Source organism: Accipiter gentilis, chromosome 26 (genome assembly GCF_929443795.1).
Source record: "Accipiter gentilis chromosome 26, bAccGen1.1, whole genome shotgun sequence".
Taxonomy (NCBI): domain Eukaryota; kingdom Metazoa; phylum Chordata; class Aves; order Accipitriformes; family Accipitridae; genus Astur; species Astur gentilis.
Window position 1 is genome coordinate 8,999,385 of NC_064905.1, and position 14,330 is coordinate 9,013,714.

The 14,330-nt window shown below is 35.4% G+C and overlaps 1 protein-coding gene across 3 annotated transcripts in view; it reads right to left on the reverse strand.

Annotated features, from left to right (window-relative positions):
- Positions 1-390: 390 nt before the first annotated feature.
- Positions 391-14,330, reverse strand: part of GABRG2 (gamma-aminobutyric acid type A receptor subunit gamma2) — a 77,171-nt gene continuing 63,231 nt past the window's right edge. For 2 of the 3 annotated variants that reach the window (XM_049829316.1, XM_049829318.1), the window contains exons 7-10: positions 7,979-8,131; positions 5,715-5,920; positions 3,877-3,900; positions 391-2,373 (exon numbers count right to left, since the gene is read on the reverse strand). In XM_049829316.1, coding sequence (XP_049685273.1) covers positions 2,098-2,373; positions 3,877-3,900; positions 5,715-5,920; positions 7,979-8,131 — 659 coding nt within the window. In that variant the 3' untranslated portion in view covers positions 391-2,097. The remainder of the gene's footprint in view (positions 2,374-3,876; positions 3,901-5,714; positions 5,921-7,978; positions 8,132-14,330) is intronic. The other variant, XM_049829317.1, reaches the window with a different exon arrangement.

The following is a 14,330-nucleotide window of genomic DNA, read 5'->3' on the forward strand; positions in this document are numbered from 1 at the left end:
CCCTGCAAAAAAAACCCCAAAATTAGTGATCTGTCTAGCACCAGCTGAAGCACATTTCTGTGTGAAAGATGATTGACACTCATGTAGGGAGTGGAAACACTCTATCTACTTTATGTAGATAAAGAAAGGTTATCTCTCTTCATTAAGATACTTTGAATTAAGTGATTTTTTTTTTTTTTTAAGATAATCTTCAAAATGGTTTTAAAGATTTAGTCTCCATCCTTAAAAGTTTTGTGGGTGAGCCATTTGACTACAAAATGAGACAATGCAAAGGGTTATGAGGATTATAATCACTTATATTTAGGCAGCTGATGAATCAAAATAGTCAAGCAGTCTAGTCCTTGAAGCATGCTTTTAATAAACTAATCACAAGAAAACTGGAATTGAGTGCAGCGGTTTTATTGAAAAAGTCCACAGGTGTGTGCAATTCCTTTATTAAAATGTTTTCAAATACATTGGACAAGGAGCAATAGATGACCAAGAGTTATTCCTTTTTTATACATTTTTATTTCCAAAACTATACAAACATTGGAAAACTTTCCTTTTCCTCCATTTTAGCTATTAATAATTCTGTAATGGTAAATTATATATCTTCCTTTTCAATCTGCAAGCCCACTTTCCTGGAGGTGACATTTTCCATCTCTGACAATTAAAAAAAGGTCAATCATATTTACATGTGCTTAAGGTTGCATACTTGAACATCATACAGGTTCTGAAAACCAGTGGATAAATGGTTTTCAGGATTCACCCAGGTGGGTTGAAGGTTTTAAATACACATAAACTACATACATTTGATTTAGTAGCCAAGACACCCTTTGTTCCCTTTTATTTTCAAGGCTATCTATAAACTGTGTGCTAGCCATGGTAAAGGTTTGTTTTAGTAAAGGTACTCACCGAGTGAAAAGCAGCGCTGACAACAGCTATTGCTGATCAAGGACATGAATGGGCAGAGAATTGTATGTGTGTATATATAATACAATTCTAATGTTTCAAAGTGAACTTGAGGCTCTTATGTAAAAATAATGTCTAGAATAAAAGCTATTTCCTGGACTGGATTAAAGAATAAAAAAACCCCACGAACACTTGTGTAAGGAAAAAAGTAGAGCTCAACGTAGGAAAAGAACAACAGAAACACATGGATTAATTTGGAAGCTGATCTTGCAATGTATAATTACTGGAAATTCAGTTGAAATATAGCAACATCATCAGTGGAAAATGAAGGATACAACTGCAGCAGACACATACAGTATGCTTTATGAGCTATTATATTGGCCATACAGATTTGTCTACATGTTATTTATTTGAATCCTTAAGGCTTCTCTAACATCTTACATGAAAGTGCTGTCTGCTTGGATCTTCCATGCATGAGGGAAAGGGGTAATTTTTCAAGGAAAAGAGAAAATTTTGCCCACATCTCAATTACAATAGCACATCCAGAGACACAAAATAAAAGACAAAACTTTATGGTACCTTTGTTTCATTTATTTTGGCCCCCAAAAGATGCATGCACTAGACTTTATGTACTACAAGGTATTGAAATATTTACAGCATTGTACATGTGCTCTTAAAGGGATGGCAAAGGGAAAGGTCTATTTTTATCTTGCTGGGAGTAGAAGTTAACTTTTCTAGCTTAATAATACCTATTCAAAGTGAGAGATGACTCTTCCAAAAAGAAAAGCCCACAGAGAATAAAGCTATAGCATAATTATAGCCAATGCTAACAAACTGTACAGCACTTTACCTGGGAATTCTCCTCTCACTCCTGTTTGAAATAGCAGTACCAACTATTATGTGATGTTTTCATGCTCCCCTTGTCCTGTCTGCTTTCTTTCTCTCTATTCCAGCAGGTATAGCTGTATATTACCTGTTTGTATGACACTTATTTCAAATTATTTCAGCATGTTGAATGGATATTTAATTCACAATAACCTGATGGCAATTTTTTGGACAAATGATATGATTCATATTTACTGGGTTATGGCACTAAAGAATTCAGACCACTATAAAGCGCATTGTAGATACTTCAAGTGGACTTAGGAAACCATCTCTCTAAGAAATTCAGTGAGTAAGGCTCATATCACTGATTTCCTTCTGCTTTTAAAGGTAAAGATATGATACCCAATACACCAGGTTAAACAAACAGAAGGCAGTGGGGAAGAAGATGCGGGCATAGGAGTCCATTTTGGCAATGCGGATATGTATTCTTCCATGCCTCCATGCTCCTGTTCGACAATCCTCAAAGCAGCAAAAAAAACTGGCACAGTCCTTGCCATCAAGACACTCATACCCATATTCTTCATCCCTTTCTTGGAGGTGTGTAGCATTGTTCATTTGAATAGTAGCTGATCGAGGCCGGATGTCAATTGTAGGTGCCTAAGGTGGAGTGGCAGAAAAAGAAAAAGACGGCAGGAGGGAGACACTCTGTTATTATCACCAGACCAACAGGGAGATGGAGACTAATGGTCAACATGTGAGTGATGGCTCTGCGTGGGGTATGTGGGAAATTGCTGAGGAGTTCTAATGGTAATATTACCTTGAACTTACTAAAATCAGTTGCATTGTACACTTTAACTTTACAGGAAAGCAGCACAAACCAATATAAAGTTAACAGCTGTAGACAATTAGCTTTAAAGCCAAGCTAAGTAAACATTAGAGGTTAAAGGAAACATTCAGGAATGTAACTGATGGTATTTTGAAATTCCTTTGTGTTTTATATTTTACGTGGCTACTAGATATCTGAGAGCAATTTATGTATTGCACATGGAAGGAACTGAAATAATCAATTGGAAATGCAGGATTTTAATACAGGGCTAGTTCATTTTGAGACAGAAGCAAATACACATACAGGAAAAAAGGCAAAACCTGGGTCTTTTGAATAAGGTTAGGAGAATCTCTATAAGACTCTCCAACTGTCTGAATATATGCAGTTCACCATCTACTAATGTTCACGAACTAGAAGGTTCAACATGTTCCAAATTTCATATAGTAGCTGTACATACATACACACATATATATTTGGAACGAATTGAGCAAATTAAGCATTTAAAACACATTTGAGCACTTGGTGAATGCTAGGATGACAGGCATTGAAATTTCCTGCTGATCGTTATTAGGGTAAAATAACAACAATTCCATTCCATAAGTATGTAAATTTCTTGGCTTTTATTCTATGTGTTTTCCTTTTTTTCGCTGATTCTTTTTTTTACGAAATCTCTGCATTTCTGAATGAAGATAAGCTTTAGATGTGGAATATAGCTAGATATATTTGCTAATTTGCTAAAAGTGTGTTGATCCAGTGACAGCATTAAAAATATATATGCATCTTAAACCCTTTCAAAACTCTGACTTTTTTGCATAAGAAACAGCATTTGAGTAATTGATGATGACATTGAATTTTGTTCAGGTCAACATCAGAACAGTTTGGTTTTATAATTTGGAGTGAAGTCACAAAGGTTAAAAAGGAGGGATCAGAGCTGAGTTCTAAAAGGGTGTACTGCAGGCTTCTGGTGTAGCTGGTGCTATTGGATCCCATGGCAAATTGAGAAAGAGAGGAGCAGAAACGTTTTAACATTAAACTCTCTTAATTCATGTGATCCAATAATGTTAGTCACTCTTGAAATTAGGTAAGTTCAGAACCATAGTGAATCAGTATTTGGGCTGCTGAATCAACTCTACAAATTGTTTAGAAATATGTAACCATTCTACTTAATTAGGAAGTTAACTTGAGTAGAATGCTTAGATGTCTCATTAAAAAAAAAAAAACCAAAAAAAAAAAAACCAAAAAAAAAAAACAACAAAACACCACTCTCATATAAGCTCTAATAGTTAAATTCAGCAGTCGCATGCAGTGAATTTCCAGTGCAAAAAACATTATACCTTGAAGGAAAACATCCGAAGAAGCTTTCATTTTGTAGACAGAAAAGAGAATCAGATGGGTTTGTTTTAAATTAAAGAAAGGAAAGAAAGAAAGAAAGAGACAAAAATAATATAAATTAAAAATATGTTTCTAAAACATAGTAAGTCAAAAAGAACTAAATTTATAGGAGGGTTGGGATAATAGCAATTTAAACAAGTATCTGTAATATAAACCCCCCACATTTTTCACTTGTCACTGTTTTGTAACTAAATCTGGGTCAAAGACATAAGATATCAAACTCCACTTAGATCTTTTCCTATTCCCAGAGGATTCCAATCTTTTATGTTAAACTGTTTTGAAAGAGACCATTCACAGTTTATAAAAACACTTTTTAAAAAAAATTCTTTTTACCTGCAGGCTGGGTCCTTAACATCCTACTTTTAAGTTTTTTAGATTCTGTGATTAGGATCCAGATAGTCATTTATAGTTCTGTTTGTCACCAAATGCTCACAAATAAGTAATGTAAAGAACAAGTAATCCACCCTTATATGGACATCTTTTAAGTGAGACAACTAAATTTGCTCTTTAACTGACTGTGACAGACACACATGCACACAGCCAGCCTTTTATTTTGGCCTAAGACAGGCCAGGATGCACCACCCTCTGGAAGTGCCCCTTTCTTTCTTTTGACCAAAAGAATCCTATGAACAAATCCAACTTTAGCATACCTAAAGTTAGGCGATAATTCTTCCTCTATAGTCTTATAGATTTTTTTTTAGAGTCTACTTCTCAGCAGCTTTTAAAGTTGAAAATATAGCAATAATGCCTAATAAAAAGGTCTCTAATTACTTTTTTTTTTTTTTGGTGCTGTATATTATAACTAAGAGAGAATATCTTCAAAAGTCCTTGAAGATTTTAGCAGAGCAAATCCAAGTGACTTCATTGTTTGCTAGATGCCTGAAATGGATTTGAAAATACTCTCTATTAATGTAAAACACTTGTTCTTCACATTTTTCACAGGCATATTTGTTTTTTTTTGTGGACGATTAGGCTATTTTTCCCTCTAGGGTTGTACGCTAATTCTTTTTACCTCAGAGATGCTAGACAACAGACTTTTCAGCTCAGCTGCAAAAAGCAAGGAGAAATCTGTCCTGGACAAAATAAACAACAACCTTTTTCCCTATCTGGGCAAAACCCCCAATCCCTACTGAGGTTATTTCCAGGATTTTTTTTTTATTGTGGTTATCATAAAATTTTTTTATTATTGTGTAGCATGCATCTGTAAGTAACATTGTAAACTGCTAGTCAAATCACTTTCTAAGGGAGAGAAGTAGATAAAGGAGGTAAGAAATACAAGAAAAAGAAGATAAGGAAACAATGAAAAGGAAACAGATGCTTAAGGGGAAATTAGAAAAAGCACACTCCATAGTTTGAATATAAAAGTTTAACAGTAGTCCTGATAATAAGAAAAACAGAGTCATGTCAATAATATGGACATAAGTAAATGGCAGAGAATATTGCTAAAGCTAAGACAGAGAAACTGACAGTTCTTCCATAAAGGTCACAGAAAGAGCTCTATGTGTAACATAAATAATGCTTTTGGTGATAGTTGTGATTTGCAGAACTCTTTGGTTAAAAGGATCCTTATTCTAAGAAATTAGTTTCTCTGGTATCCAGACAACTGTAATATATGAGCTTTTCATTCTCAAGGTGAATGTTTGCATTCCTATTGATATGAAGAAAGAGTATATATGTAATAGCAAAGTCTGAAAATAAAGTACAAGCATAAAGAAGGATTTAAATGCTCTCTCAGAAAACCTAATTGAATTTTAGACCTTGCTGGTAAAAAGATACATACTGGATTTTTCTTCTTTTTGTCTTTATCCTTGCTTGGCTTTCTGTTGCTGACAAAGTAGTGCAAAGTTCCGTATTCCACCAGTGCAGAGAAAACAAAAATAAAGCAGACTGACACAAAAAGATCCATTGCTGTCACATAGGAGACTTTGGGAAGAGATTTACGAGCAATTGTACTTAGGGTGGTCATTGTCAGGACAGTTGTAATACCTGGCAGATAGATAGAAAACAACAGAAATATTATTACTTCAAGTAATAAACCGATTTTGCTACTTATCTCTCTCTGACTGGTTTTGAAGTATGCCTGGAGTTCAAACATATAGCAAAGATATTAAACAGCACATCCCTGATGTGGATTCAATGAGAGCTTTCAGGATTAACATGGGGTATGATACATTTTTGCACTGCAAGTGCTGCTCTGCAGAATACTTTGGTTAGATGGATACTGATTCTAAGAAATTCAATTTAGTTTTTTAGTTTCATAGTTTATATCTAGGGGGCCTTTATTTTTAATTAAGAAACTTAGTTTTGGGGTTTGTGTGCTCAAACCCTTAAACAGAGGTAGGGAGAAGAGAACTTGTGTCAGAGTGAGAAAATCATGGTGGAGAATAAAAATCATTTTACTCCATTCTTCAAAGTAACCTCAAGACCAATCTTAAACTTTTTGTGCTGTTGAGATATGTTTTCTTATTTTTAATTGCAGGGTAATGATACCCTGCAAGTAAGAGACATACTTGCAGCCATTATATGAGGTAGAAATTCATGAACATTCTTTAGAAAGCATGTAATCCAGCAGGAACTTCAGGACAAAATGTGTGTAGGTTTGTAAGTGCTACATAAAGAAATAAATCTGTTTCCTTTCTCTTGTCTAAATGCATTGTAGTTGTATGCAAAATAGGCTAGCCCCACACAAATTATCTGCTGCTTGTTATTTAAGTGATTTCTTGCATATAAAGCTGGAAGGGAATGTCTGTCAGGGCTCCTTGTAATTGGAACTCTGTGAAGTCAGATTTCTCTCTGTGCCAGACCAGTATCTCTTCTGGCCTTCATAAGTGACTGTAGTCTATAACTGAGAAGAACTGTGACATGCCTCATGGTCCCTTCTCCTTTCAGAACGTTATCCCCTGTACTATGATGTGAAGAACATTAAAAATGCATCAGAACAGTTAAAATCCATTACATTTTATATGGCAAATTTCATACCACTGATTTTACCTCCTCAGAGGTACAAATAGACTAATTCTCAACAGAGGGACTGGTCTGTTTTGTGTATCTAAGTAAAATTTAAAATAATAGCTGAATGCCTTTATTAATTTTCTACTTCTTTAATGCAGATTTTATAATCTCTTTTTAGAGAGGATGTGGAAAAGACAATAAAATGCTTATAACTTTCTGTCATGGGAGCCACTGGTCCCCTATTCCTGTGTTTCTTTCAAGGGAGTTCTGGAATGAAAATGCTGTCCCTCATTTTGCATTCCAGTGCTCTGTGCTGTAGTTCTGTAAAGAAATGAAAATGCAGAAGGAAAAACTAAAATCATTGTCACTTGTGTGAATTTAATGCAGAAATAGAAAATGCGTTTAACCTTCTCTAGTTGAATGCTTCTACTTTGCTAATTCTTACAGCTACAGCTCTTTTGCATAAGCAACATTGATTTGGTCTCTCTTTTGGTTTATTTGTGGAACAGTTGCTAAATGTGTAGAAATTGCTAATTCCTATTAATTGTGTGTCACATTTTCACGTATAGGATTTTAGATCCCACAAAATTCAGTTGATTTTGTGGCCTGAAGGCTACATTTGATTGTTTGTCCCTAAAGTAGAAGTTGGGGTGCTACATTCTCCCCTTTTTACCGCTATGGCACACAGGCAGCCAGAAAGATTGATTTACTCTTGGTAGTTATTTCATTTGTATTGCTCGTCACTGTGATATGGAAGTAGATCAAATAAAACTAGTGCATTCCTGCCTCTAATCCAGCAATGTTCCCCATTCTCGATGTTTACAAAAAAATACTGCTGTCACCAGAAAAGATGAAAAAGTTTTTATTATAGGCAATCTACAATACTCAGAGTTAAGTTCTGACATAGTGAAAAGGAAGAGACACTAAGATGGTTTAGGCTGTGTTATTCCTTGGAAATTACTACATCACTTTAAACTAGGAAAGCTCATGTGAAATTTTCTCTCCTCTTACATTTACAAACTGGTGATCCACAGAGGTGTCAATTAAACATCATAACACTTGAATAAAACCAGGAAGAAAAAAACAGCTTACCCAGTGATGTTCTGGCTGGAACTGCATCCTTATTAATCCAGAAAGAGACCCAGGACAACACGACAATAAGTGTGCAGGGAATGTAGGTCTGAATAGTGAAATAACCCATTCTCCTGCTCAGGTTAAAGTAAACAGACATGACTACATAGTCTCCTGTAAAATAAAAGCATACTGAGATGGAATAATATGTTAAAACCCCAACATAAAATTTCTATATAATAGCTAAGGTTATATATATTAAACTGATTCACCAGATATACTGATGGCAAATATATGCATACCTCTTCTTCAACACTGGTATAGCTCAAGAAGCAGTGGATTTTCCACCCTATGAAAGTAAACGGTCTTGCAGGTTCACTTAGGTAACTTGTACTTTAAGATTTCAAGGGTAAACTCCCTTGCATAGCACCGCAAGCTTATTTCTACCCGACATTGCTCATAGCTTGCAAATGCCTGGTATAGTACTCTTACAGCAGCTGAGCGACTGGTGGTGGTCCAGTGAATCTCCAGTCACCATGTTGTCCCTGTTAGAATGCTCTCAGCTCTGCTCTCAAATAATGCATGCTTTCAGATGTACTCTCTAAATTATTTATGTTCTTAACTATTCTTCAGGGCTAGGCTATGTCAATAATTAATTTTTTATTAGCCTGCAGATCTTCTGTTGCATTATCTTCTCTAAAAGGATTTGAACCCACATCTAAGTGCCCCCCAAAGCCAGGCTATATGTTACTCTGGTGTGCATAACACATTGTTCCCATTCAATAGTTTTCTGATTCTATTTCCAGGTTTTCATCCCCTCTCAAACTATTAAGTAAATTCCATCTGGATTCAGGAATACAGCAAGGCTACAGTTTTTGATGTATTTTTTCTAAACTAAAAAAAACCCTAGTTCTCATCTTTACTCCAGATTACAGCACTCCTGGGAAATCTTGATTGCAGAAGAACTACAGAACCCCAGGCTACAAAAAACTTCATTGCAATTCAGTGAAATGCAGTCCAGAGAAGTCTCAAACTGAAACAGAATAGGATTTGCAAATTTAGAATAAGATAGTTTTCCAGTGTTATCAAAGAGACTCTGTGGCTAATATGTATTAAGCTTAGATTGGTACCTTTAGTTAACATTGAGTTCTCTGTTTTCAGGCATAATTGAAATTTTAATTTCACCCCAAATAATCCCTTTGAGCCTGGTCACAGAAGAAACTTCAGAGATCATTTTTCAGATGGTGCTTCTTTGTTATGTTATTTTCTGCAACGTGAATGCCCATATCCCAGGGATTAACTGGTTTTAATTTAATTATATTATGTTATAATTAAACTAAAAACTTTAAAACCAAATCATATGTGTGGTTTACAAGGAGATATAGCTGAATATAAGCAACTATTTTTAAAAACTACAGTCTGATTATCCCCTTAATTCACAGAGAAGTTTGCATTATATGTGTATGTCCTTCATATACCAAAACAAACCCAAAACCAAAAAAATCACCACTGTTCAGGAACACTGTAAAACTGAAGCCATAAAATTACAGTATGACTCATTCTTCATCTCTCTGGATCATGTATTAACTTCCTGAGAAGTGATTATTTTGTCAATTTTGGGAATTAACTTTTTTATTCATTTACCTTCATATATGCTATTAATAGCATTGGTATTTCAAAATTGGGCGCTTTTTTCCAGCTATACTATGATAGAGATTACTTTAAGCAGTACCTGTATTACTTCCATGCAAACAGTTTTAAGGAGAAGGCTGTTTTCATGCTCAGTGTTATTATTTTACTTTAATGAGACAAAAATTTACCAGACGAAAGAGGTGAAATATAAAGCCAAACATAAATAAAAACACAAAAAGATAAAAAAGACTAGCTCAGAATTGAAATTAAAAAATCAGATGTTTTCCTTCTGTTATTGCTGCTTTTTCTGAAGCTGCAACTCCTATAGACTCCTTTGGAGTAGCTGAACAGATATATCAGATCCTACGTAACTACTTTCTCCCTGGTTTTTGTCCTGTACTTGGACAGGTCTTTTTGCCCAACTGTTTTGGTAGTTCTAGCACTCTTGCCTTGTAGGTTTTTTTATTCAAAGAACTGAAAATATCAAAATCTAGTACACAAGCCAGCATTTTCTTACAGGTATTAGAGTCAAATCCAAACTTCAGCACCTGTGCTGAGAAAACAGATAAATCCAGGTGACCTGGACCAAGGCATACTGCAAAGTCTTCATGCATTGTCCTTGTTCAATAACAGTGTATGCGAACCAAACTGAAAGGTGGTGTGAATAACATATGAGTATACATATATGTGTATATAGAGATAGTAGCCTCAGTCCTTCCATTTTATAGACCGTTTCCACATACGTTATTTTAGCGTGTTTTTTCTAGAAAGCTTGGTGGTGAATGTCTGGGGTCTTCATGTAGACTTGTTTGGATTTTTCCTTTAACACAAGGAGTGGTTTTTACATAGTAAGCTATTACAATAATATTTTTACATTATTATATGCATTACGTTAAAATAAAAATATTTTTTGTTTAAAATGTAATGCATAAGAGCCTTTAAAATATTAACTAACTTGTAAAGGTCTTGGTCCATTCAACAGCAATGAAACATTACTTTGAATTCTCTGTCATCTCAAAGATGCACTTCAGAGGACAATTCATTTCCATAGAGCAACAGCAGTATCCTGTCATGGAGCATTTGCTACACAAACTGGAGACAGTCCACAGGGAAGTGTTTTATATCTAATTGAACACAATTCCCTCTGCTTTTTTTTTTTTTTTTTTTTAAATACTGGACTTCTTAACCAATTATGATCTCTGCTAAGGTGTTCCAAAAAGTTAAAAATGTGATGTAATTGTTCCAGATTTTACTGAACCCTCACAAATGTTATTGCACTTTCCTTTATGCAAAGACTTTCTTTCCTAATGGATTTATGTGTAAAAAAATCCAAACCACTCCAGAATGATATCCATAGGGAACACTGTATCAGCTCCTGATATTTATAGACAAAGTCCACAGAATTATCCTGGCAGATCTTATTTCTCATGCCTTTTAGAATTGGGAACATTTTACTGAAAGCTCAGGGAAATAAGAAACCATATATACTTTATATGGGCTTTAAGGTTTCTACTAATGGAGAAGTTAAATCAGAGGAAGTAAAAACTTCGGTGTCAACTATAACTTGGCAGGCAGTGTGGAGTTGACCAGTCTGAAGAATCGTTCAAGGATGCATAAATTCTTTTATTTTACTTGTTGCTTTCTAATCTGAAAGCCTGCTGGTGCAGGCACTGTTGTGTTGTAGAGTAAATTCTACCATTTCAGAGAATCTTACTAAAGAAAGGAACAATGTTAATACCACAGAGAGGTGTTTTGTTTATTTTTTTACCTTGCTTGGTTGTGATTTTGGGAAGTGAGATGTACTGATGAATTTTTTTTCAAGGCAAGAGTGAGAATAACAAATGTAAATTAGGAAATGCCAAGAGAGGGCAAGCCAATAATTCTGTAATGTATTGAATATCTCTTCTAGCCTTGAAGTAATATGAACAATTGTAAATGAAGTATTAAGGAAAACAGGACTAAGTGGTGGGGTGCTCCAGAGGAGCAGCTTGCTGCTATTGTCTAGTTTATGTATGTGTCGTTGGAATAATATAAGAAGCAGGCCTTCTGAGATTTTGATTAAGTACCCCAAGCATACAAATTAGTGCAAGACCAAAGATGTGCAATTTAGGACCTAGTATCAGTTGTCATAACATGTACATCCAAAATGTAAAATGCATTAAGTCCCCTGTGGAACGTGGACTTGACAATACTTTGCTTTAGTCACACCTTTCATGATGGAATCTTGCCCCAGCCCTGTTTTTCTCCACATTTGTTTTTTCTGACTCTATTCATGGACTTCCCTGCTCTTCAGCTGGGACTAGCTTAAATACTCTCTGTTATTTTTAGATTATCTCTGTGCCTAAAGTGATTTTTCACTCCTGGTGTGATGCTGGCATGAAGCTGTCAAACTAAGACATTATTTTATTAAAAAATGGCCAGACTTGATCCTTAGCACAGTGTCATTCATTTGCCCTCACTTGGCAAATTGATAATCTTTTCATTATTACTTCATCATCTTTCCCTGAGCTCTGGCTCTTGTTTATCCAGTATTGTCTACTGCGCAAGAAAGCTTCTCAGACTGCCATATTGCTGTTTGGAGGGCTAAAATACTTTTGGATTTTTCTAGAAATGAATGATAATGCAACCTGGCAGTATCTTTGTAAGAAAACATACTTAAGTACTTAACATTTGGCGCCCTAATTAGAAGACTTTGGATTACTTAGCCTTTTACCAGTGACCTTATGGGCCTGCCGCCCATTCTAAGATATATATAACTATTACATATGTCTAGAAAATAATACCTAGATAATTTTCAATTTTTAAAGAAATACAAAATTTCCCTGGAAAAAATAATCTTATTACGTTGAAGAGCATAATAAGTCACCCTTAATGTATTTAGACCTCATCTCTCTCTCTGTATTAATATATGTATTTCTGCTATTCCCCTGTTTTCATCTACATTTGTATATATAGATAGACATAGTTTTCTTCATCTGAAGATATGATAACCAGTTAATTAGTTTCTTCAGTGACATATATTTAAACCAGAATGCAGTCCCTTGGGAAAATGCTATCCAGGTCATGTTTATCCTCACATATAAATACTCATATCATGTTTTCTACTAAATGCATATTCCTGCCAATTATGTTGGGAAGATCATGAGAAGCAGGGCAGGCTTCTGACTTGAGCCACATCATCTTCATACTGCTGCTCTGAATGGGAAGCTGGCAACAATCCCTGCTGCACAAAGAGAAGGTGCATGGGCCTTAAGTCACTTCTAGAGTACGAGGTATTTTGAAAAGGAGATGCATACCATCAGTATCCAGTGACCATGTCCTTAGTAAGCCCTTACAAAAGGTTTTATTTCTAACAGTCCTGTGCCATCCTAATTTACACAGACTCAAAGCACTCTATGTGAACTTTGGAAATTGGGAAGCTCCTCCTACCATACACTTGTGTGATATAGTAATTTGAATACCAGGATTCAGGCTCTGTTAGACGGTAGGGGAAGTGACTTCCTGATTTGAGGAACCATCTGTGCATACGTCCTGGCCTAAGTCCCAAAGGTTCAATAGAAGGAATTAGTGGTGCCAGGAAGCATAGCCAGGGGGAATGTACACTGTACTTAACTCATTTAATCAGCACAGTGGGTGTGATCCTTCATTGCTTCCCAGTTGTGGAATCATTTATACCTGTGCGAAGTGAATGGGAAATTATACCCATTAGTACTCTCTTTATGCATGTTTAAGTGACTGTGCAAAGTGTAAAGGGGGGGGGGGGGGGGGGGGAGCGGAAACAAGCCTCTAATTTGTACTCAGAAGTGATTTGGAAGCTAGTACAAATGCTAGAGAAAAGAACAGCTTTCTAACATCACAGGAAATTGGTGTCTTAATTATAGTTCAGGTAGCAATACTTATAGCGGAGATTGTCTCACACTTACTATTATAAGATTCTGTTTTCTGTTGTTTAAAGGCTGCTGGATTTAAATTATTAAAAGAACTGCAGAAGAGCTTCAAAAATTATATGTTGGTCATCTGGTCAAGTTATTTGTACATCATTTCAGTTCATTCTCATAGATAGTTTTGGAGTGGAGAAAATTCAGTGTTTCATTTCTGTTAAATATATGGAGTTTTGAACAGGGAAATTAATTGGATGAAGGGCTGGCCTTTTTATATGTTGGCATTTCTGTTGAAAATCTTTCATGGCTAAGTTAAAAGTTTGAGGAAAAAACCAATGTGTGCATAGGCATGTGTCCATAGAAATAAGAAGTTTTTTGAGAGTTTTTAAGAAGACTATTCTGACTAGCCCCATTCTATCTCTGTTTCTTACAAAGCTACACACCACTGAAGGGCACAGCAAAACCAGATGGATGGTAGAGGTGGCTCTGTTCTTCTCAACCTTTATTTGTTCCATTATACAGTCCACTACCTAAAATCTCCAGAATTTCTCTGTGTGCTGAAAGTATACAGCACATGAGCTCCTCACCTCATGCTGACTCCATGGTGTCAGGGAGCTTCATTGTGAGGCTCTTCTCCCCCAGGAACTGGAGGTGTTCTATCTCAGGGTCTGAACAGGATTTTCCTTGAGTATTTGGTTACCTCAAATATTTTTGCCAGTGTTTAGTAGTATGAAAATCAATGTGTATTTTATTAATTTGGATAACGTTTATAATTTAGTGCTTTTTATGCCTAAAATGTAAAAATCCGTGGAGAAAATAAATTATATAGGAGAATATTGATGATAAATCAATAATTGGCA